A 25332-nucleotide genomic window follows, 5' to 3' on the forward strand; every position below is an offset into this window, starting at 1 on the left:
TTAATGTTTTTGGTTTAAATTCAATTAACCATATGCCAAATGAGTAAGATAACCATACAAGAAAAAACCTAATTAAGGAGCTTCTGAAGATAGTACTTTGTACATATACTGTCAATATAAAGAACTTGGAAAAAAATCATATTCAGTACCAAGTAATCAAAGTTAACATGACTTAAGCATGATGCCCTCGGTCTGATCACTCATGGAACATTCCTGCCTAAGGTGTATCACCTCAAGCTAATTTAGGAGGGAACAATTTGTCCAGCTTGGGTGAGGGGCATTTTAAAACCTGGTTTATACTATTAAAAATGTCAACAACTAGGAAGAAATGATAATGCACAGTGGAGCAGTTTGGAAAAATGGGAGTCCTGCTCCACATCAGTGATAGTAATGGATCACTGGTGAAGTTCTTGAATTTATGCAACAGAACATCCTTTCCCTGGGAGATACTCGGTGTACTCGAAGAGCAAAAGTAAACAAGGCAAAGTAAGTGAATCTGGGTGGAAGGCTCCAGCAGCTCAGTATACTGAACTCTCTTCAATGACTGGAGTGCTTCTGAGTCAGGAGAAAACACCGTAGCTCTTAGTTTTATTACAATAAATTTAGTACATTTTCTTGCAAAAAAAAAAATCTAAATGTTTGATATTGGGCATACAGCTTAAGTGTTAGCCTTCAAATTACCTAAAAAGCAAACATCTGGCCTACTTAATGAAAGGCACCAAAGCCTGTAACATGTTTATTCAAAAAATATTGCCCTTGCAAGTTCCTTTCTTTGGAAGTTGAAGATGTGCTTCGTGGCACCGTTTCTTCTGTTTGCATGAAACTCCCCTTGGCGTGGCAGGAACCCCAGCTCTCCGGATGCTCACAGGCCAAGGGACACCCCAGTGTCACCAGGAACCCAACCCGACCCATCCCAGAGAGTGAGGAAGCAACGCTGTGTAAGCAAGTCAGTCCTATTTGCATCGGACGATTCTGGAGCCAGAGAGCCGGGGAAATGAGGCACCCGAGTGCCTCAGCAGCTGAAGCACTGATCCTGTTTGCCCCTGGAACTTGCACTTCACCTTTTCTTCACAAACTTCTTTCTGGAAGCATTGGGATTTAACCGCCTCCTCCCAGCTCCCAAGGTGCTGTCTCGGATTTGCAGGGTTGCTGACCGGCTGGAGATGTCGTTCTCCGCAAAGGGTGATACCCCAGCTATGTAGTCAGGGGCAAACACATCAGTTTTCTGCCTGGCCTTTCGGGAGAGTCTCAGCTGAGGGAAGCACTGGTCCTCGGTCAGATGCGGGTTGATGGCGTATTTGCCCCCTTTGGGCGTGGGAAGTGAATACTGTGAACAGGAGGAGGGAAGGCCATTAGAAGGATGAGGACCCATATTCAAACATGTCCAATCCTGTTAAGGTCAGGCTCACTAACTGCTCTCGGTGGAGTGTACCATTCACTGGTACTATGTGCTAAGCACATGACCTGTATCCTCCCACCTGACCCTGACCTCAACTCCCAGCCTGAAAAACCCAGTGTAGTATCTGGACTACATACCCTTAGCTAGGGACAGAAAGAACTACCTAGTAACACAGAACTTTATTTAGCAGGTACCATTTTCACAGTGATGTGGGTTAGTAATTCTGAAACCTGTATTCTAGAATTGAGCAAATAAATTACTATGGAAAATGATGTAAAGAGTGAGGGCTAGAATGAACCTCTATGGGGCTATAAACTCATTTTACGATACAGATAGATAACAGTAAATACTCACGTGTACCTTTATGTACACATGTGTAGACCTACAATCTCTGTTCAGTGTGGGTGGAGAAATCTAAGACCCCCTAGTGCAGTGAGCCCACCCTGCGCTCATTCAGCTCTTTGCCTCTAAAAACCAGCTTTGATGATGAATCAGAGTTCTGTAGAGAAATGGCTGACTCCAGGGCACAGACAGCCAGAACATCTTATGCCAGAAAGGAAGAAAGTGGTCAGAGAATAATTGGGATATTTAACTGCTGCCGTTTTCTTGGTCCTCTCTGTTGACTTTGATCCTAGTGCTCAGAGTTCTTGCTTTTCTAACCACAGGCCCTGCTGCCGGGGGCGGGGAGAGCCGGGTCACTCACCCGGAGGCCCCGAGGATTCAGCACCTTGGGGTTGCGGGAAAAGTGCATATGGAGGGTTCCATCGTCGCTGATGGTCACAGACACCTTCTTCAGGGTCTTGTTTCCACAATGTGAACAGAATACTCGGCTCATGTCAGATGTTGTCCTGGAGACATAAAAGGAAAGGCTCCTCGCTGAAGCCACGGGCAGCAAACCCCACTCCCAGAGTACAAGGTGAGTCACGGGGGTCAGAAAAGGAAGAAACAGAAAGAAATGGGGCAAAGCTGAGCAGCTCACAGCCCATGGCTGCTTGGCCCCCTGCTGGTGCCACCAGCAAACGGCTTCCACACTGCCCGGGGGGAAAGGGAATGAAAGGACACAAGCAGCAAGTAAGTAAACACGGAAACGGAGCAGAATGTTTTTATGTTAATAATGAAATCTTACTTCATTACTTATATCTGAATTTGAACTTCAGAACAATCCTATGAAGTTGATATTCTTTCCATTTTATAGATTGGGAAACTGAAGCAAGATAAGGAGCTTGCTCAAGGTCACAGAGCTAGTAAGTGGCAGATACTAAGCCAAGGAAACTGGCTTCACAATCAGTGCTCTTAATATCACCACCCTTAGTGGTCTGTGTTTTTTTTTTTTTTTTTTTTTTTAAAGTTTATTTTGAGAGCGAGAGCGAGAGAGCATGTGAAGTGAGGGAGAGGGGAGGGCAGAGAGAGGGAATCCCAAGCAGGCCCTGTCAGCATGGAGCCTGATGTGGGGCTTGGAACACATGGACCTGTGAGAGCATGACCTGATCCAAAACCAAGAGCTGGATCCTTAACAGACTGAGCCAGCCAGTTGTCTGTCTTTTTTTTTTTTTTTTTTAATGTTTATTATTGAGAGAGAGAAATGTGTACAGTTAGGGGCAGAGAAGAAGATGGAGAGTCCAGAGCAGGCTCCACACTGCCAGAGCCAAGCCTGACGTGGGGCTTGAACCCATGAACCATGAGATGAAGTCGGATGCTCAGGAGCCTGAACCCCCCCAGGCGCCCCCACACCAGCATACTTTGTAAACGGGCAGGCTGCCGCAGCTCTGTGCACCTTGCCCTGAAGTGGTGGCCTGGGTGTTAGCCAGGAAGTGCTCCAGAGGCGCCTAAGACGAATGAATGAATTCCACAGGACACCCTGGAAAGCTGCTCCCGTTGCCGGGGTGTGGTCGGCAGACCCTGAGGCCCTGCCTCTCCCCTGTCCACTCACGCCACAATAGCGGACCTAGGCAAGAGAAGCTGATGTTGTCAAGGACCAGATGGCAGTGCTCGTACCTGTTCTTGAGGAAGTCCCCCTCAGTTTCCAGAGGTCCGGAGACGAACTGTGTGAATCTCCTGAGAAGCCTAATCCTTTACCTGCAAGCCTCTGAGAGCAAACCAACTACCTCTCAACAGGTGCTAGGAACTAATTATTCTAAGAAACTGCCCAGTCCCTGGGGCTAACCTCACAAGAATGGAGAACATTTCTAAAAGCTGCTAAGAATTCGTATGGAGGAACGTGGGGTTTTGTAATGAAGGGCAATGGGGGAAATAATGTTTCATGAAGCAAAGAGCTTTACCCTGTCCTGAGCCTGGTACTTTTTTTTTCCCCCCGAAAAAAATTTTTTTAATGTTTATTTATTTTTGAGAGAGAGAGAAAGAGAAAGTGAGCTGGGAAGGGGCAGAGAGAGAGGAGGACACAGAATTCAAAACAGGTTCCAGGCTCTAAGCTGTCAGTACAGAGCTCAACACGGGGCTTGAACCCATGAATTGTGAGATCATGACCTGAGCTGAAGTCCGACGCTCGACGGACTGCGCCACCCAGGTGCCCTGAGCCTGGTACATTTTCACACTGAAGATTCAGAAGAATGCACAGGCAGCTTTGAGGAGTGGCTCACCACATCACAGTTAAGTCTACAGACAGTGGTGGCAGGGCAGGGCCCCTGAGCCATGAGTGACTGGCTGTTTGGAAGCCTGCAGGCAAGCAAGGGTCTGTCCAGGTAACTTGACCCTGAGTGGAAAAGCACTAGGGACCCAATGAGACACGCTGCTGCTTCAGAAACCTTCCATGCAGGCCTCAGCACAAAGGCTCCAGCAGATAACTGACATGATGGCCACCAAATTGAACCAGATCTGTGAAAGGACTGTGAGCCACCGTAGTATAAGACCCCAGGACCACACTTCACCAGCAAGGCTGCAGTACAGTCTCTTCCACTCCAGCCACGTCTCTGGGATCCTGAGGCCCGCCCACAGAACACCAGCCACCCCACCATCCCCCAAGAACCAAATCCAGAGCCAGAAAAGAAATGGAGAGAAGGGCATGGCCAGTGAACTAACAGCTCACCTGAATGGACTTCCTCACAAGTTCTAGATATCACGCTCTCATAGGACAATCAGCTTTTTCAATTTTACGTAAGAATCTGAAGCACCAACTTTGGCAAAACTAGTGAAAGACAAAATCTGGATCTGAACCTGTATAATCTGAATCCATTCCCCTTTTTAAAACAGAAAATCTAAAGTAGACTAAAAAGCACCATGTCTCCTCATGTACCCCTCACCCAGCTCCAACAACTAACAATTCATGGCCATCCTATTCCATCTCTATCCCTAGCTCCTCTTCCACTTGTGTATTATTTCAAGGCAAATCCCAGACATCATTCCATCCATAAACCTTTCAGTACTTATTATAAAAGGAAGATGGCTCTTTGCTCCAGAATCCACAGTCTTAACTCTATGACTAAGATACTAAAATGGGAGGTCACAGGTGCCCTACGGTGGGGATAGAACCAAGCCCACATAGGAATGATAAGGTGGAGGGAAAACCTATAGTCAAGGGTCTCCATTAGAGAGTCAGTAGAAAGGACAGGAAGAGGGGCGCTTGGATGGTTTAGTAGGTTAAGCATCGGACTCTTGATTTCAGCTCAGGTCATGATCTCATGGTTGTGAGATCGAGTACCAGGTCAGGCTCTGTACTGAGCATGGAGCCTGCTTGGGAGTCTCTCCCTCACTCATGTAGGTACGCACCTGTGCGCATGTTCTCTCTCTCAAAATAAACATTAGAAAAAAATTTAGAAGACAGAAAGAAGAGTTCAACAGAGAGGCAGCGGGTCCAGGTTTTCAGCTACGTACTTGAAACAGCCGTGGCAGCGTAAGATGTAGCTGCGGGCCTCGCGGATCAGCATGCCATTCACAGCCAGCACGTGCAACCCCATCTGAAGCAGGACATTCTGTACCAACAAGATAGAGCAGCACTCAGCTCTGAGCAAGGCCAAATTTTCTTTTAACTTCTGTATAATTACACTTAAAGGACTTCACAAAGCCTGGTCTGGCTCATAAAGGGCTTTTGCTAAGGAAAAGCAAGCTCAGAATGCCTCTCAGGACATGTAAATTAGGACAAAGACCTAGATTTCTCTTGTACTTCAAGGGCCCCTCATTAGCAACTATTCTTAACAGAGACATTTATCTTGTCAAAGGCAAATACGCTCTTTTCATAGCTGGAAATCTCTTCTTTTTCCAAGTACCTAACCGAGCACACAATATTTAACACACTGAAAGAGAGCCATTAACATATCATGAATAGTAAACACTAAAAAAACTTTACGTGTTTGTCGTTAATATGGATTCTCTAGCCTCCAAGCAAAACTACATAATTAAAGGGCACAGGTAAAGTTTCTGGAACCAGGAAAAAAGGCATTACAGAGTAGATGTGTACATGTCCCCAAACCTCAGAGAGATCTCTGCCCGTGACAGGTTATGAAAGAGCCTCGGGCCAGCCAGCACCCATCCACCCACCTGCATGGCAAAGTCTGTAGTTACACAGCCAACCCGCACGTCCTTGGGGACAGCACACTGCCCCAACTCCCGCTGGATCTGCTGGATGTTGTTGGGAGTTATCCACCCACCCCCGTCGTCATCACTATCGTCTTTCCTTTCTTCAAATCCATTCTCTTCCTCCTCGTCCTCCTCACTTGGAACACCATCACCTCTGTCAATCTGAAACAAATCATAAATTCCCCGTTCGCGGGAGCAGCAGGGAGAAGCTGGCATGTTGTCATCAGAGATCAGAAATCAGGGCCTTACCAGAAGCTCCTGCAGTTCACGATCAATATTAGGCAAAGGGTTTCTCCAGAACACGAAGGAACTGAATTCTAGGTTCTCAGGCTCACCGGCTGCGTGTCCAAGTGGTAGTGTTTCTCGTGGGGGTTTAGGCTGAGGTTAAAAGAAGAATGTTAAAAACTGAAAACTGAGAAGTTTACAGATGAAATGACAGATGACACAAGTCAGATAAGGCAGGGCTGGACAAACTAGGATATTAGTCTAGGGAAATCTGGCTCACTGTAAACCATTTGTGCAGATAGTACATATAAAAGAGGGCACGAGAATGTGGCCTAGGGAATCACCTTTGAGGGCAGATGGAAACCAGAAATGTGTAGAGGAGTCTCTGGGTGCTGACTTGATGAGCTCACTTTAACCTGTAAAAACAAAATAGGTAACAGCTATAAACAGAGAAGTACAGTTTGAATTAGCAGAGAAATAGTTTGAAAATTCAACATGGAAAAGAGGGTAAAATAAAAAGCAAAATCTTTTCCCCATAATTTATTAAAAATTGGGAAACATAAAAACAATTATTCAGGAATCCCATTACTACCAAATAATCACTTGAGAACATTTCTTTTCTGTCCTTATAAAAAAGAGCTGTAATGAACACCATTATTTAAAAAACTTGCATGTATCTTTGGTTATATACTTAGGATAAATGCCTAAGAGTGGAATTGCTGCGTCAAAATATACTGTTTTATTTTTTAAAGACACACTGTTTTAAAGCTTCTGATACCAAATACCTAACTCCTGAGGCACCTGGCTGGCTCAGTCAGCAGAGCATGAGACTCTTGATTTCAGAGTTGTGAGTTCAAGCCCCACATTGGGCAAGGAGCTTACTTAAAAAAAGTCCTGCTGAAGGTTGCAGGAAAAGGGCAATTTTTATGAATCGTGAATTGATGGATGCCAAATGCAAACCCAGCTACTCGTGTCACACTGTGCTCAGTCACAAAGTCAGGCTGTAGGTAAAACTATTCCCTTTACCTCCATCTTCCCCAAACATTCTGGTGACACACACAAATCTGTTTCACACATCATTTTTAGACTTTGGAATGGAGGACTCTAAACCTGGCTGAAAACAAGCGACAGCAGTCCCCACTAGTATGGGCATAGAAGTTCAGAATAGCTCTGATGACTTTAGGCACAAAATATCAAGAAATTCTTAGGGGTGACTGCTGCTGGCTCAGTTGGTGGAACATATGACTCTTGATCCCGGGGTTATGAGTTTAAGCCCTACAATGGGAAGAGAGTTTACTTAAAAATTAAAACAAAACAATTTATAGTCAACACTACTTGAAATTATTTATTATTGTATTAATTTATTTAGCTTCTAAAATCTTCTGGTCTGGAAAGAGCCAATAGGGCCCAGGCATAAATCCATTACTCTCTTCAAGTAATGGTTAGTAATTACCTAACCAAAGCAAGTTAAGTCCCTAAAATCACAATAGGAACCTAGGATTTGAAGATGGGAAGTTAAAAAAAAAAAAAAAGGCAAGCACATTACTTCTTTCTTGCTGCTGGAAGAAAATCTATTTAAAAAATAGCATAAATGTAGTTGATTTTTTACTCTATTACTGCATTTTTCAAATTTGACCATCCCTTACTAAAAACCTACAGATAAGAGAGAGATGCATTTGCTAACTGCAATATACAAACCTTATTTGGATCCTAAAAAGATTTGTTTGGATCAAACAAATCTTGAAAAAAAATAACTGGGATATGTAAACACTATTAATTTCATGTAGATGTAATGATTTGGTGTGTGTGTGTGTTTGTGTGTTTTAAAGAGACACACCATGAAATATCTATTGATGAAAAACAATGTCTGAGTTCAAAATACTCAGGGTTGGGGGTCAGTAGAAATGAAACCTGATAGATGATGACTTGGTAAGTGTGGAGACAGTGATGCAGACACTGGGTCCATCATACTATATTCTGTTCTATGGGATAGTTCTCAGAATAAAACTTAAAGTAAAAGGAAGAAAACCAATAATCCTCCTGACTTACCTTTTCTGGTTCTTGTTTTAGGTGAGATACCCCAACAAACTCTGCTTCTAACTGATAGGTGAGTGCCAGCACTTGGATATCTGTGGCAGAGAGGCTGGGATAGTCTCCAGTTTTCTTTGAAAACTCAGTCACTGTAAAGAGAGTCCCAACTTGTATTAGAAGCAACAAGCCATATGTCCTTAATCATAGTGAAAATATGGAAAGAACTCAGAATCAGCATCCCAAGAAAGCCCCTCTTAGTACTTTCACCCATTTTCTTATCTTATTCTACTCACTGAGGAGACAGTTGTATTCTCTATCACTAAAATTCTTGCCAATTAGATATACCTCATGGAGATGAAGGAACATGAGAACAAAGTATAGAGAAAGTCACTGAAAGCATAATGTTTGTAAATGATGAGAGTTCCTTATCTAAACTTTGGTATTATGTTAGCATAGAAGGTCTCTTCACTCTCGGTTCTAAAACTCTTTGGTTAACACAGCACATGTTGAGATTCCAAAATGGGATGAAAGGTTAATTCAATCAACAACTCTTGTAGTCTATGATGACACAAAATTATTGGATTGCTTCGTGACAACTCTGCTGTATAACAATACTACGCACATTTCCTAAAGTGCAGACATGAACAGCAGCTAAAATTTACTGGGTACTGACTATGTAGGAGGCACTGTGCTAAAAAATTTTCATTTCATTCTTCAGGCCAAATCCTATGAAGTACTATCAGTACTTTCTCAGAAAGAATAATTTATAATGATTCCTATTTTGGGAGGGCGCCTGAGTGGCTCAGTGGTTAAGCCTGGGCCTTTGGCTCAGGTCATGATCTCAAGTTGGTGGGGCTGGAGCCCCCAAGCGGGCATGGGGCTCCGTGCTGACAGCTCAGAGCCTGGAGCCTGCTTCAGATTCTGTCTTCCTCTCTCTGCCCCTTCCCCACGTGCTGTCTGTCTCTCAAGAATGAATGTTAAAAAAAAATCAAAAGATTATCTTTTTAATCCAAACAAATCTACTGAATACTTACAAAGCGTCAGATACGAAGTGACCTATATTCCTCACTGAATGCTCCCAGTACCCTCTGAGGTTGGTGCTATTATTTTTCCCATTTTACAGAACAAGCAACTAGAGTCTAGGTGGTCCGAGTGATACCAAGAGGTACATGGCTAGTGACTCGCAAGGCCTGGCTCACTCTTGACCCAGGGAACAGCTCTCTCACCATTATCTCCCAGAAAGTGCAATTTCTGAATCAAATGCTGATAGAACAGCCAGACGGTCCCGGCTGTGGCCTGGGACGCAGCCCATCAACACCCGGGCAGAGGCACTCACCCAGCCGCACGTATTCCGGGAAGGGCTCCTTGAAACGCAGCTCGTAGGGCAGGACGGCGAGCCTCCTGCGCGTGGCCTTGTCCCGAATCTCGTTCACCACATCCCGAATAGTGTAGATGTTTTTCCCGATATCCTGCAGAGAAACAGGCTCAGCTCACACGCAACGTGCCGCCCGAGTTCCCGCACTACTTTGGGGGGCCGCCAGCCCAGACCCCCCTTCCCTCCGCTGTACCTCCCTGTACCTGCAGAGCCGCGTCTCGAAGGAAGGCCCCGGCATCCGCCACAACGTGCTCCACGGGCGCCATCTTGGCCGAACGCGGCCTCAGCGCGCCTGTGCACGAAGCCTGCTCCACCCCTACATCCCAGTCAGGGCCTCTGGGAGCGGGGAGGAGCGGTTGTGACTCAGCTGCGCCTCCTGGCGGCGGCGTAGGAATACCCAGGCTCTAGGCTACCCGCACGCATGCGCAACATCAGCAGCCGCCCAGCCAGGAGGGGGCGGGCTCAAACTCTGAGAGACCCCGCAGGGGACAGGCTTCTGAGTCCACGCTTCAGCTCCTCCTTTACTTTTAAATGTAAAACCTGTATATAGTCTAGTTGTTACAAGTCAGTCAATACAGCTAAACTACAGATCGTTCACTGAGCACAACGAACCTAAGAGATAGGTACTATTTTACAGCTAGGCCCCCCTCACATGTCTAGTATTTGGTTGTAAAAAGATTAACACCCGGGGCTGACTCTTAATCTCCGGGTTCTGGGCTTGGAGCCTACTTACCAAAAAACAAAGGACCAAAAAAACTACCACCGCAACAAAAAACACTTGGACAAACCGATCCTGAGCCACTTTCTTATCCATTATGCTCTATTGACTGCTATGTACCTACCTCCATTTCATTAGAGGGGTCTTTGATGTTCTTGCCCACTTCCCTAGTAAGGCATATAATTTGCTAGCAAATAATTCCTTGCTGGATGGAACTGAAAGGAAGTATTCGATAATTTGTATGTAAATTCCTTTTTAAATCTGAGATTACATAATTGTGATATCTGGCCTGTTATAAATTCATGTTAGAAAATTTTGGCAGAATGTTGAAGTGGATTGTCTATCATTCATCTTCAGAGACATTGAGTTATTCTAAGCTTTCTCCGTCAAATCTTAAATCTCATTCCTTTTTTAATAATCTATCCATCCTACCTCCAAAAATCCTTCAGTGATCTAGAGGTCCCCTTCTGCAAGTTACCCCAATCCTCTTTCTTTCCCCAAACATCTGTCTCCACTTTTCTTACTGTAAGTTCTCTTCAGTCTGCAGAACCAATGGTTTTTGTCCTACCTGCCCTGCCTGAAATAACACGGCGGAAGGCTGTTTCTAATGTTCATACATTTTTTTGTGAGTTTTATTTCTCAGCTTTCTGTTTCTCTGCAGAACGTGACATGGCTCTCTCTGAACTGTTTGCCCTTCCCTGACTTTGGTGATACTTAAGTATCTTAGAATTACTTTGAACATTCTTGGGAGTGTCTCACAGACTTTTTGTCTGTCTTTGCCCTTGTTTTGTCTTCTTCCAGAAAATTGTGCTGGCCAATCATTACTTAGTGTCCAAGAAGCAGGTCAGTGGACCCCTCTGTAAAGCAGTATCTGATTACTCAAATCAGATTTTCCCTCAAGGACAGATTTGCACTTTTCTTTCTAATAACACTTAAGGCATTTTTAAGTTTATTCATTAAAAAAATTTTAATGTTTATTTTTGAGAGAGAGAGACAGACAGACAGAGCATGAGTTGGGGAGGAGCAGAGAGAGAGAGAGGGAGGGAGACACAGAATCCGAAGCAGCTCCAGAGTCTGAGCTGTCAGCACGGAGCCTGTCCCATGAACTGTGAGATTATGACCTGAGCTGGAGTTTGTGCACAACCAACTGAGACACCCAGGCGCCCATTTATTAATTTTTTGGGAGATAGAGCGCAAGTGGAGGAGCAGCAGAGAGGGAGGGAGACATTTCAGATTTTTTGTATGTCTTTTCAAAAAACCTTCTATACTGTAGGATCTATAGCAATGTGTTCAGTGTTCAGTACATGTTGATGAAATCTATTCATTCAGCAATTTACTTAGAGACCTTCTGTGGGCCAAGCACTGCTTTAGGAACTGGGATATGGCTCCTGTCTTCACAATTCTTGTAGTGGGAAACATACTACGTACACACACATGCATATATTCATATATAAGTCAGATAGTGCTAAGTATGGAAAAATACGAGGAAAAAAATAAAGCAGGAAGGAGGCTGGTAGGGGAAGTAAGAGATGTGTTGCACATTTAAATAGGGTGATCAGGAAAGGCTTCAGTGTGATAGTTGAGCAAACATTTGATGAGGGATGAAGGAGTCAGCCATCTGACTACCTTGGGAAAGAGCTTTCCAAGCAAAGGGAAGAGTCCTAAGGCCCTGAGCCAGAGGGGCTGACACAGAGTACCGAGGGGCAGAGTAATTGGAGATGAGGTATCATGCAGGGCCTCATAGGCCAGCATACACTCATTAGATTCTACTCCTTTAATGCACAGTTGTGAGCATGCTTGCCTAGTCATTTCTTTCTTTTGGTGAACATCTACTCAAATGCCACCAAGTCAAGGAATCCTTTTCCAATTCCCCTGGAATAGAATTAGTATAATTCCTTTCAGTGGAACTAGAGAAGCTTTAGTAGTCTTATAAATGGAAATTAATGTAGGGCTTAAGATATAGGAGAAGAAAGGCCTGATCTCCTTGAAATGCCATCTTCTGCGTTTGGAATGGAAATAAGTGCTCAACCAATTTAGTTTGCAGGCATAATAGGACCCATATGAACGAAAAAACAAAAAAATAACACAATAATTAGTCTGCAACACCTAAGACTAATTATGTGATTAGTATTAATTTATTTTAAAGGTGTTTGTTTTTTTTTATTCGGAGACATAGTATATTGAATGAGGGAGGGGCAGAGAGTGAGGGAGAGAGAGAGAGAATCCCTAGCAGGCTCTGCAGTGCCCAATGTGGGGCTGGAACTCAGCAGACGTGAGATCGTGGCCTGAACTAAAACCAAGAGTCGGACTTAACCCACTGAGCCACCTAGGCACTCCAAGTAGCAGTAGTTTTAAATAAATGGTGATTAAAAGTGAAAATACTGAGTCTTCGGTTCAGTTGTCCAAGTTGAAACGCCATACTATTAGTACAGAATATTGATTTACAGTGTTCTTTATAATTAAAAACGTTCTATCTACTTTGTAAATTAAGGGAATGGGGGTTAGTTTGGTGTGGTGAGGCACTTTATGGACCCAACGTGGGGTTTTGAAGCTTTCTTACCTTTGCTTTATGTCACAAAAACAGATGCTCCATAAAGACTGCTTTTGTGTTTCTGGAGTCTAGAATTGTGCTGGGTACTTGGTAGGCATAGGGTTGCCAGATACAGCGAATAAAAATACAAAATGCCCCACTAAAATTTTCAGATCAACAAATAATTTCATTTTAGTATAAATACGTCCCATGCAGTATTGGGGGGCTATCTATATACTTCATAGTAGTTTAGCTGAAATTCAAATTTATCTGGGCGTCCGTATTTACTGGGTAACCTTAAGCAGCGCAATAAAAATATTTGTTGAGTTGATAGGCCTTCTCTCACCGGTAAAATGAAGCTAATGACAGACCTGCCTCCGGGGTTGACGGGAGTGAATAAAACGCCGGGCACACAGTGAGACTTCTACTTATTTGCTTGCTCCGGGACCACCCAGCGAGTGGAAAACTCTTCCACTTTCAAAACAACGAAGGAGAAGACCGATTCCTGGCCAAAGGCGCCCNGTGTCAGTGATGAAGAGGCGTGACCTTTGTGGAGGGATCGGGACGGGAGGAAGGGGTGACTTAGGACTGAGCTGGAAGGGGGCTCCTGAGAATATGAATGGAGGGAAAGGAGAAATCAGGAAGAAGATGCGGTGTGAACCCCAGCTGATCGTCTCTTCCTTCCTTTGGAAATGATTGTTACCCGAGACTTTGATTTCGGTCCCATTCAGTTTTTAAACTTCAGGAAGGATCACAGAGTCTTGATCATTTTGCTTTTGTCACGCCCACTTTGTCCTGGTTGGGTAGGGTTCCACTTTTTGGGAACCTGGCCCTTCAGATCATCTTTCTTTGAGCTTTTCCTAGATCTGATCAACTTGGAGGCTTAAAAAAAGGAGTGTGGGCACTTTGCTCTGGCCGTAAAATGGCTTTTAGCCTAAACTGTTGACTATGATCTAGCCCAGCCTTCCTTCAGCAACACTGACTGCAGAAATCTTGGACAGTGTCTCTACTGCTTTATGACTTTTCTTTTTCCTTCGGTTTAAATTATGACTTTTCTTCTTTCTTCAGTTTAAATTATTCAGTTTGCCTTACCATGTGACTGCTTATCTTGACAAAACTTGTAAGTAGGTAGGGTAACTGAGAGGCCTGTGTTGTGTTCCTTAGAATTGTGACCTGGATCATGATTTCGATATTAAATACCTGTGTTAAAGCTGCTCATCCTTTTTTTCTTCATGCTTACTAAAATTTGCTGAAGTGAAATGAATTTCATGGGTGAGCTATAACTGGAATGAATGTTCAGACTGGACATTCACAGGAGCCAGAGTCATTTTGGATTACAAGTAGGGGGGAAAATGACTTTGCTTAACAGTTAAAGGGGCGCCTGGGTGGCTCCGTTGGTTAAATGTCGGACTTCGACTCAGGTCATGATCTCACAGTTCTGAGTTCTAACCCATATCTGGCTCTTTGCTGTCAGTGCAGGGCCTGCTTTGGATCCTCTGGCTCCCTCTGCCCTTCTGCTAGCACTCTGGCTCTGTCTCTAAAAAATAAATATTTACAAAATTATCAAAAAAATAAAACGTGAGTTAAGGTTTTTGAAGTATTTGACAAACATTTAAGAATTAATTTCTGTAGGGGCGCCTGGGTGGCTTAAGTGTACAACTGGTCAGTTAAGTGTACAACTTCAGCTCAGGTCATGATCTCTCAGTTCATGAGTTCGAGCTTTGCATCGGGCTCTGTGCTGACAGCTCAGAACCTGGAGCCTGCTTCTGATTCTGTTTCCCTTTCTCTCTGCTCCTCCCCTACTCATGCTGTCTCTCTCCCAAAAAATAAATAAGCATTTAAAAAATAAATAAGCATTTAAAAATAAATTAATTTCTGTAGCAGCCTTGTGGGTTATGTTGGGAAGGTGTTATTCCCGTGTCATAATGAACAAACAGACCCAAGGGAGAGTGGCTTGATTTTTAAAAACAATTTATTGTTTTCTTGTTTCCTCTCTGTTTCTTCGTCCTGGACTGCACGTCCTTCAAGGGTAGGGTTCATATCTTGTTTGGCTGCTACCCTAGTGCCTGGCATGTTGTGGGCACTTGGTTAATGTTTGGTGAATACATGGCTTTCTAAAGGTCACATAGCTATAAGTGAAGGACAAGGCATTTGTACTTAAGACCTGGCTCTTGTCGACTGCCTTGCCGTTTTCTCTTATTGGTCCATGTGGAAATGATAGGCATGGGAAAAAGACTTGGGTTGGCTTCTTAGTCTCTTTTACTTAATGATGACTTTCTCAATTACAAAGAGCTTATACCAACATCTCATTTAATTTTCAGCACGATAATGTGAAGGTCGGTATTGTCCCTGTTGCACAGATGAAGAAACAGGCTTAGTGGAGTCCTTGCTTTAGATCCCAGACTAGCACATGAATGAAGTAGGGACTGAAGGCCAGGCCTTTTAGCTTTAGACCCATTCTGTCTCATTTAGAGAAACAATATAAAGTTTTACTTTAAAAACAGTTTTTCAAGTATAGTAAGTATGATATTTTAAGGAAAATATAATACATTTATTACACCAAAGATTGTGAATATAGAATATATTTGATTTATATATAGAATGCTGTTGATGTTTAAAAAACTACTATACCATAGATGCCTCTTCCTGGGAAAACATCCTTTCATTCAATGAATATGTGTAAGTGCATATTCTGTGCCAGGTACTGTGCTAGAGTTGTTCTGTCCAGGATAGTTGAGTACTAGAGAGATGCTTTGAGTACCAAATACACACCAGATTTTGAAGAGTTAGTATGAGAAAAAAGGTAAAACATGTCATTGATTTTTTTAAATGTTATAACAAGCATACTATTAATATAATATCAATATATGCTATACACAAAAGCATTTTAAGTTTATTGGGGTAAATACAATAAAATTGAAATTAATTTCACCTGTTTCGTTTTACTTTTTTTTTTTTTAAGTGTTTTATTTATTTCTAGGAGAGAGAGAGAGAGACAGCGTGAGCAAGGGAGGGTCAGAGTGAGAGGGAGTCACAGACTGAAACAGGCTCCAGGCTCTGAGCTGGCAGTCAGCACAGAGCCCGACGCGGGGCTCGAACCCACGAACCGCGAGATCATGACCTAAGCGAAAGTCGGACGCTTAACCGACTAAGCCACACAGGCGCCCCTCGTTTTACTTTTTTAAAATGTGTTTCCTTGTGGGGCGCCTGGGTGGTTGAGCATCCGACTTCAGCTCAGGTCATGATCTCACAGTCCGTGAGTTCAAGCCCTGCATTGGGCTTGCTGCTGCCAGCCTGCTTCGGATCCTCTGTCTCCCTTTCTCTCTATACCTCCCCTGCTCGTTCTCTTGCTCTCTCTCAACAGTAAATGAAAACAAACACAAAACCCCTTAAAAACTGTGTTTTCTTCAAAATTAAAATTGGACACCGCTAGCCTAAACACTGGGAATATAGAACACAAGAAAAGCAAAAATCCCTTTCGTTGTGGATCTTATATTTTAGTGGGGGAAAAAACAATAAGCAAAGTAACCAAGTAAAGTGCATGTTATATTGTAACGAAGGAGGAAGGTGGCCCGTGGTGTGGAGTGTTGCCCGGGGTTGCAGTCTTGCATAAGGTCTTCAGAGACAAACCTTGCTGAGAAGGCGACTGTTGAGTAAGGATCTGCAGGAGGTGAGGGCAGGACCTGTGTCAGCGGCTCAGGCAGAGGGGACAAGTTCAGTAGCCCTAAGAAGGAGCACCGCTGCCAGGTTTGTGGGCCAGCTAGGCGGTTAGGGGGGCTGGAGGGGGGTNAAAGAGGTGTTGGGGGCAATGGGAGAGACGGGCAGGTCGTGGAGGGCCTTTTGGTCCACTGTAAGGATGATGGCTTTTACTCAGTGAGTTGGGGTCATCGGAGCAGTGGAGTAGACATGTCATATCCTGCTTTTTATCTCACTCTGGTTACGGTGCAGAGAAAGTACAGAGGGGCAAGACTAGAAGCAGGGAATCATGTTTGGAGCCATCGCTATGATCCAAGTGAAGGAGGACCAGGTGGTAGAGATGGTCGGGCCCTGGGTAGATTTTGAAGCATAGTCAACAAGGTTTGTGGCTATAGAATGTGCGATTCTCATTAACCAAAAAGAGGAAGACTGTAGGAAGAACAGGGGTTGGGGCTCAATTTTGTTGCCATTGATTGTGACACGTCTAGTAGAAATCCAGTGGGAAGTGTGCGGGACAATTAGGGAATTCTGCAGACAGGCCTGGGCAGGAGAGGTACTTGTGGAAGTGGTTAGCAGGTGCACAGTATTTAGAGTTGAGACACTAGGCAAAGTCACTTAAGGAGTAGTGTTGATACATATCTAAGGGGGGGGGTTCATGTAGGAAGTTAAATTTTGTAATAAAATCTCAGGTTATGCTATTACACTAGTAGGTATTTTAAACACAGCAAAGCATTGTAGTATATCTTGGTGAACTTGATTTTCTTTTCTTGGTGAACTTGATTTTCTTTCCTTTACACTTTTGATTTAAAGATCCTTTTGAAAACCACAAGCTTTTTTTTTTTTTTTAACATAGGCTCCATGCCCAATGTGGGGCTTGAAGTCATGACCCTAAGATCAAGAATCACATGCTCTAACTGACTGAACCTGGCAGGTGCTCTACTAATTTTTTTTTTTCCCTTGAGGAGGCTACCCTTCAAAGTGTACATCTTTGTAGTGCCAGTGAAATCAATTTGAGTGCTAATATCTGGAGTTAGTTTGCCTTTCTGGGTTGGTAACCAATTAGAGACCTCCAGGAAATAAGGGAAAGACACAGCCTAGAAGGACAGGTAATGAGTTTTTAATGTTTAAATATTAGTCTTACCTGACATGTATTGAAGGCATAGTTTGTTGGGTATTCTGTTTTATAGATTTAAAATAAACAGAACCGCACTGAGGTGAAGTGACGTGTGTAAGGTGTTGTAGCCATGGCTTAGAAGAGCTGGGATTTGAATCTTGGTCTTCTGAGTTTAGAACTCATGCTTTCATTAGTAAGATATGTGGTAGTAGATACACAAACATAATCTCCCATTAGATTCAAATTAGTGAGCTGCTTTGGAGTAATTTTGAATCACTTTGGACTATTGTAGATTCTGGAATTTCTGAGAGGTAGGAACAAAAGGGAAGATTTTAAGATTCCCCTAAAAAGAACTAACTGAGTCTTTTTTAGAAAGTGCCAGTCCTGGGGTGCCTTGGTGGCTTAGTCAGTTGAGCGTCCGACTTCAGCTCAGGTCATGATCTCACAGTTCCTGGGTTTGAGCCCTACCTTGGGCTCTGTGCTGACAGCTCGGACCCTGGAACCTGTTTCAGATTCTGTCTCCCCCTCTCTCTCTGCCCCTCCCCCACTTACACTCCGTCTTTCTCTCAAAAATAAACAAGCATTAAAAAAATTTTTAAAAAGTTGCAGTCCCTTTTTCCCACAAGCTTGTAAACACTCAGTGATTTAAGTCAAGCGTTGATAACTGCTTCTAGGAAAATGCAAACACTAAGACTTGGCAGTCCTGAGCGAGGACAGGTCCCCTTCCTCTGGGTCACTCATGCCTTTTGCTTCCTGTTTTGTTGTGAGATCTGCTTTCCACTCTCTTTTATTATTAGCCTGTAATTCCACTGTGCTTCCAGAGATATGCCCTCCCCTGTCTTTACCTCTCTCTTTTTATATGTTTGGTGTTTGTACGGATGTCATTTGGTACAGTTCAGTTCTGTTTGATTGTTTTTCAATATGGGCCTTTGGAAAATGGAAGGTAACTCAATGCTGGCCACAGGAAAGAGGCCAAGAAAGAAGAATTAGCATTGGAAATAACTGGTAAAGAATGGGAATGTGAAGGAAAGGAGGAATGTTTTTTGAACAGACCCTTCTACATTTCTCAAGAAGTGAATACCTGGGTGGATCTATAATTATAAATGAGAAGCTCTGCCTGTTTCTACAACTGGCTAATTAAAATTAGAGTCTTGGTGCTGGTGAGTAGTTTTTGCTCTTTGGCTCATCTGCTACATTGAGATCAGTGTTAGTGGTTTCTTCACTCAAGACTGGGTCAAGAATTCGCAGAATTGCAGAGCCTAGAATTTTAGCATCAGGAACTAACTTAGTGTGGGCGCGCCTGGGTGGCTCAGTCGGTTAAGTGTCCAACTTAAGCTCAGGTTCCTGGGTTCGAGCCCATATCGGGCTCTGTGCTGACAACTCAGAGCCTGGAGCCTGCTTCGAATTCTGTCCCCATCTCTCTCTGCTCCTCCCCGGCTCGCACACACACACACTCTCTCAAATATAAATAAACATTAAAAAAATTTTTAAAAAATCTAGCTTAGCTAGTAGTTAATACTTGAAGCACTACGTGCTGGTGGCTTTACTTGACGGAACGCATGTAATCCTTAACAGTAATCTTATAAGGTAAGTAACATTGTTAGCTTCATTTCACAGAGGAAAATTGAAATTTAGAGAGGATAAGTAACTTGTCCAGTATCATTCAAAAGCCAGGGAGTGGTTAAACCTATTTATCTCTACAAGATTGGGCTGAAAGTTTCTTTTTGAAGTTAGGTGATAAAATAGACCAGATATTCCAAGAGCTGTCACTTGCTAAATCTGATGTGTGGTTGCTTTCTTTTGCCAAAAGCTTTTGGAAGATTTATTTTATGGGGGTCTCTCAGAGCAAGAAATCCAAGGTCCCCAGAAGGACCCTGTGACATTCACCTTTGTATTTCCAGGGCATGGCACAGAGTAGGGTTTATGAGCATTATTGAAATACTGACTGGGCCTCTGGACTGGGCAGGGTGAGTGAAAGGGTCTGGAAGAGGCACAGTCAGAGGCTGGCTGCCTTCCTGCAGAAGGTGACCTTGACCATTATGGTCCTCTGGCTTCAAGAATCAACCCATCCTAACAACCCAAATGTTGAGTTGTCTACCACCTGATGAACGGGGAAGCAAAATGTCATATCGTATGATTCCATGTATTTCAAATGTCCAGAATAGAAATTAGAATAGGCAAGAGAGTCAGAAAGTAGATCGGTGGTTGCCAGAGGCTCAGTGCAGAGAGGAATGAGGGGTGACTGCTAATGAACATGGAATTTCTTCTGGGGTGATGGAAATGGTGTGGAATTAGATAGCGGTGATGGTCGCACCACTCTGTGAATATACTAAAGGCCACGAAACTGTATGGTTTAAAAGGGTGAATTTATTGTATGAGTTACACTTCAACAATGATAAAAACAAAGAGCCACCCTGTCCTGTTTTGCATGCAACATCTGTGTTCTATGGAGATCAAGTGAAGATTTCAGCACAGGTGACAGCAGCCATAATCCTCCTGGCTTCGAGTGCCAGCGCGCCACACGTTACTCCTCTCCCTCTGCTGTTCCCAGTAGAATACATTGAAACATGTTCTCCCTGCTCTTTTGATCTCAGGTGTTTCAAATATTTTAACCAAAAAAGGACTATGATAGATCTTTGTTGTCTTTCTGGATATTGCTGGCAATTCTGAACCTGTTGGTGGACCCTTGACATGTTTAATTTTTGCTAATGAGAAGAGCTAAGCAATTACTACCCTAGCCGAGAGTTTCTTGTCTTTTAACTACTCGTGGATTATAGGCAAAGAAAGCTGGCTTTTGATTTATTTATCTATCTGTTATCTATTTTTTTTAAGATTTTATTTTTAAGTAATCTTTTACACCCAACGTGGGACTCGAACATCCAACCTCAAGATCAAGAGTTGCACACTCTACGGACTGAGCCAGCCAGGCATCCCTACTTACTTATGTATTTAGTTTCTTATTTAAAATGATAGGTGTAAGGGCTTTATTTGTTATCTTCAGGGTGGAGCTGATAACCCCCTGCAAGCTGGTAGTTCAGGTTGTACCACAGTCTAACTCTGAGCTGGAGGCCTGCTGCCCTTTTGGTTGTGAGCCCTGCAATGATACCCATGCAGGAAGTAGGGAAAAAGAGATTGGCAGGGAGGAGGGGCCTAGCAAAGCAGAAAAGGAAAGGGGTGGAAAGGAGGAGGGAGATCCTAAAGCTTTCCTGGGAAGACTGGAGATAGGCTCCCTCTACTCTCCCAATGTAGCTCTTCTTCATTCTTTGACTTTTGGTTAAAATAGGTAAGCTTATTCTCTAATTCTCTAAAGGTAATCAATTACTGTGTCAGTAGTGGGATCAAAAATTGTTTTGACATAGAGCATGAAAAATATTCATTTTTTAAAAATAATGAAATAAAGCATAATATGTTTAGAATTCTCTTTTGTATCTGGAATCACAACTAAGAAACCGTTTGAAGAGGACCATGGCCACTGTGACTCCAGGGGCTTGTTTTTGGTGGGGAAGTTATTGTGGTCCTGGGGGAGTTGAGCCTCCAAAGGATGTGTTCTTGGAGAAGGACTTGCAGTTTCATCCTGATGGCAGTTGAAATTAACATCTTGCAAAGCCTTTGTTGCTAATTGTATTACTTTCATATTCCTTATCTGTGTAACAAATTACCACAAACCGGATGGTTTAAAACAAAGTGAATGTACTTCTTTACAGTTCTGGAGGCCACAAGTTTGAAAATAAGGGGTCAGTCAACAGGGCTTCATCTTTCTCAGTTGGTGGGGGTGGGGTTGGGGGGGGTGGAGGGAAATTCTTTCTTTGCTCCAGGCATTTGTTAGCTTGGAGTTGTAGGATTCTGATTTCTGCTCAGTCTTCACATGGCCTCCTGTCCTGTGTCTGTGTCTTCTCCCCACTGTCTCTTAAAAGGATGGTGCACCCACTCTAAATTCAAGGTGACCTTATCTTGAGATCTGTAACTTAATTGCATCTGCAAAACCCACTTTCCAAATAAGGTCACATTCACAGGTTCCAGGGGGTTAGGGCTTAGACATGCCTTTTTGGGTGCTACAATTCAACCCACTACTCTAATTGAATGTAGATGGGATGTTCTTATTAAAATTAAACAAGGACATCATTCTATGACCTGACTTGAAGGAAGCCTTTTCCTTTTCTGAATTTAAATTTTATTTATGACCAAAATAATACATGCACATAGTTCAGAAAGTCAAATAGCATTACAAGACTTCTGCAACAGCAGTTCCTAGCTTCACCCCTCTTTGTTCTTGATTCTTGTTCTATAGAGGCCATGACTTTCAACCTATTTTTTTTTTTTCTGGTGTTGACTTGTGCATTTTTTTTTTTTTTAAAGTAGCTTCATGCCCAACATGGGACTTGAACTCACGACCTCAGGGTCAAGAGTCACATGCACTATCGACTGGGCCAGCTAGGCACCCCAGCTTCTGCCTTTCTGAGTAACATCTTTATCCTGTTATTTCTTAGCTTGTCAGTTTTACTTACTGTCTTTTAACTTATCGAAGGTGAAGCTTTAACTCTTTCTGATGAGTCTCCACAAACACACATTCTACCCTGATCTTCCAAGTACTTCCACATCACCAGTTTTGATTAAATTGTTTATGCTATTATAATTATAAATTTTATTCACAGCTGAGTGACATAGTTTATTAGGATTACATTTCCTCTCATAAACTTTTGTTGTTATTACTTCCTTACTTCCTGATTTTTTTGTTTGCATAGTTTTGTGTTCTTATCACTAATTCTGTAGCAAACTTTTTTTTAAATGTATGTTTATCTATCGATCTATCTATTTATTTATTTAGAGAGGGAGAACGAGCGAGACAGAAAGACAGTGTGTGGGGTCCTGGGTGGCTCAGCTGGTTAAGTGTCTGACTTTAGCTTGATCTCACCGTTCGTGAGTTCAGGCCCCGTTGGGCTCTATGCTGTCAGATCGGAGCTTGGAGCCTGCTTTGAATTCCGTGTCTCCCTTTCTCTTTGTCCCTCTCTTGTTCTCACTCTCTCTCTAAAAAAAAAAAAAAAAAAAAAAAAGGAAAAAAACAAAGAACGCTTTCAACTCAGAGTCCTTTATAAGAAAGAGAGTTCATACCTGTGCACTGGCCAGTTGAGAGTGGCAGAGAGAGAGAATCCCAAGTAGACTCTGTGCACTGAGCGCACGGAGCCCATTGTGGGCTCAAACTCGTGAACTGTGAGATCATGACCTGAGCTGAAATCAAGAGATGCTTGACTAACTGAGCCACTCAGGCACCCCTGCACCAAACATTGTGATAGAGCTGAAGTGCTCCTTTTTTTAGTGCAGTCAGATGCATCGTGTAATTGATTTCTTCCGTTTTCTTTCTTTCATCTAGAGAGGACACTTGGTGTAAACTCTCTGGTCTGGACTGATCGCTCGCTGGGCTGTTGCACCATAATACCTTGGGATTTTTTTTCATCATTAATCTTGGAATTCCTTTTGTCTTTCCCATGTAAATCCCCACTCTCCATCATCTTTCTTCTTTGCTCTCCTGGAGCCCATCTTTCCGTAGCTTCCTCATGAAAGCAGCTTTGGGAGGAATTTTTTTTTGAGACTTTACAAATCTAAAAATACCATTATTTCCCAACCATACTTTATTTATTTATTTATTTATTTATTTATTTATTTATTTATTTATTGGTTATAGAATTCTAGATTGAAAATAATTTTATCTAAAATCTGAAAGCATTGCATTGGCTTCTTGCATTCAATATTACTGTCCTGAAGTCTAATGCCACTCTGATTCCTCTTGTTTGTAAATGTGACTGGAAGCTTGTGTACCCATTGTTCCCCTGTTCTGGAATTTCACGGCAGGGTGCATTAGGGTGTTTCTCCTCATCTGTTGTTCCGGGCACTCATTGGGTTCTTTCTGTCTAGAACTGTATATACTTCAACTTAAGAAAAAAATCTGTAACATTTCTTTGATGATTTCTTTCCCTTTTTTCCCTTTCCTATTTCTGGACTTACTCTAAGTTGGAAATTGAACATTTTAAAGAAATCCACTATTTAGAAAACATTGCTTTTCTTCTATTCTTTTCTTTTTCTTTTGGTTCTACTTTTTAGCATGTGTCTTCACTTGATCAGCTTTGTCTAGCACTGTCCTTTCTAAGAACAGTTTCTTATTGTCTGAATCAATCATCCAGCCAGCTTGCCTTCCTTCCTGACTTCCATGCTCCATTCCTTCCTTCTTTTAAAATTACATTATGTTCTTGTTTCCTAGGTGCAATGTTTTATCTCTCTGAATTGTTTTTGAGGTTGTCTTTGACCTCTGTTTCATTTAACTGTAAGCTTTTTAAAAAGAGATATAATTCATATACTTAAAATTCACTATTTTGAAATGTTATTTCAGCGGATATTAGGCTTTTCACAAAGTTGGGCAGCTGTCCCTTACCACTATCTAATACCAGAACATTTTTATCACCTCAAAAGAAACCTTGGGCCCATTAACAGTCACTCCAACCCCCTAACCTTTCCGCCCTAGGTGACCGCTAATCTTTCTCCTTCCACGGATTTGCCTGTTTTAGGCATTTCATATAAATGAAATCATATAATAATCGGAGCTTTTTGCCTGCTTTCTTTTCTTCTTTCACTTAGTGTCAAGTTTTCAAAGTTCATCAAAGTGCTGTGGAATGAAATAGCACTTCATTCCTTTTTATGACCAAAGAATATTCTATTGTAGGGATGTACTACATTTTACTTATCCATTTCTCAGTTCATGAACATTTGAGTTGTTTCCACTTGTTGGCTATTCTGAATACTCCTGCTATGCACATTTATTCTTTTAGGCATGTATCTAGAAATGAAATTTGCTGGGTCTTAAAATTCTATTTAAGTTAAATTTTTTTTTGTCTTTAAGTAATCTCTAATCCAATGTGGGGCTCGAACCCACAACCCTGAGATCAAGAGTTGTGTGCTCCACGGACTGAGCCAGGCAGGTGCCCTGATTCTGTTTCACTTTTGGAGGAAATGCCAGAATGTTTTCCAGAGCTGTTCACCAGTTGTCACTTCTTGCTAGCATTGTATGAGGATTCTGATTTCTCCCAGTTCTCGCTATCATTTCTTCTTGTATGCTTTCTGATTTTGGCCCTTTTAGTTTGTGTAAAGTGGTATCTCATTGTGGTTTTAAAATGTTTGCATTTCACTAGAGTCTAATGAGGTTGTGCATCCTTTCATATACTTATTTTTTTTTCAATCTTTTTTAGAGAAATATCTGCTTAGATCCTTGCCCATTTAAAAAAATGTTTATTTTGGGGCGCCTGGGTGGCTTAGTCGGTTAAGCATCCCACTTTCGCTTAGGTCATGATCTCGCGGTTTGTGGGTTCGAGCCCCGCGTCGGGCTCTGTGCTGACTGCCAGCTCAGAGCCTGGAGCCTGTTTCAGTCTGTGACTCCCTCTCTCTCTGACTCTCCCCTGCTCACGCTGTCTCTCTCTCTCTCCTAGAAATAAATAAAAATATTAAAAAAAAAACTTTAAAAAAAAATGTTTATTTTGAGAGAGAGAGAGAAAGAGAGAGAATCCTAAGCAGGCTCTGCACTGTCAGCAAAGAGCCCGATGTGGGGCTTAAATTCACAAACTGTAACATCATGACCTGAACTGAAACCAAGAGTCAGACACTTAACCAACTGAGCCACCCAGGCGCCCCTGCCTATTTCTTTCTAAGTTGGATTATTTGGCTTTTTATT

The 25332-nt window shown here is 42.7% G+C and overlaps 1 protein-coding gene across 1 annotated transcript; it reads right to left on the reverse strand.

Annotated features, from left to right (window-relative positions):
• Positions 1–560: 560 nt before the first annotated feature.
• NOB1 (NIN1 (RPN12) binding protein 1 homolog) lies at positions 561–9909 on the reverse strand. The gene is made up of 9 exons (XM_077755689.1): positions 9764–9909; positions 9522–9654; positions 8204–8334; positions 6499–6570; positions 6179–6307; positions 5891–6091; positions 5228–5325; positions 2103–2247; positions 561–1327 (listed from the first exon to the last, which is right to left on the reverse strand). The coding sequence occupies exons 1-9, from the start codon at positions 9824–9826 to the stop codon at positions 1058–1060; spliced, it is 1242 nt and encodes a 413-aa protein (XP_077611815.1). The 5' UTR covers positions 9827–9909; the 3' UTR covers positions 561–1057.
• Between the last annotated feature and the right edge of the window lie 15423 nt (positions 9910–25332).

This window comes from Crocuta crocuta, unplaced genomic scaffold (genome assembly GCF_008692635.1).
Source record: "Crocuta crocuta isolate KB4526 unplaced genomic scaffold, BGI_CrCroc_1.0 scaffold152, whole genome shotgun sequence".
NCBI lineage: Eukaryota > Metazoa > Chordata > Mammalia > Carnivora > Hyaenidae > Crocuta > Crocuta crocuta.

What these genes read in the sequence shown, in the direction of transcription:
- NOB1 (XM_077755689.1), bottom strand. Translation starts at nt 9,826, where the DNA reads ATGGCGCCCGTGGAGCACGTTGTGGCGGATGCCGGGGCCTTCCTTCGA. An exon ending in TAAAACAAGAACCAGAAAAG is followed by an intron (nt 6,571 to 8,203) that starts GTAAGTCAGGAG and finishes TTGTTTTTACAG; the next exon opens with GTTAAAGTGAGCTCATCAAG. An exon ending in GTTTCCATCTGCCCTCAAAG is followed by an intron (nt 6,308 to 6,498) that starts GTGATTCCCTAG and finishes TTTTAACCTCAG; the next exon opens with CCTAAACCCCCACGAGAAAC.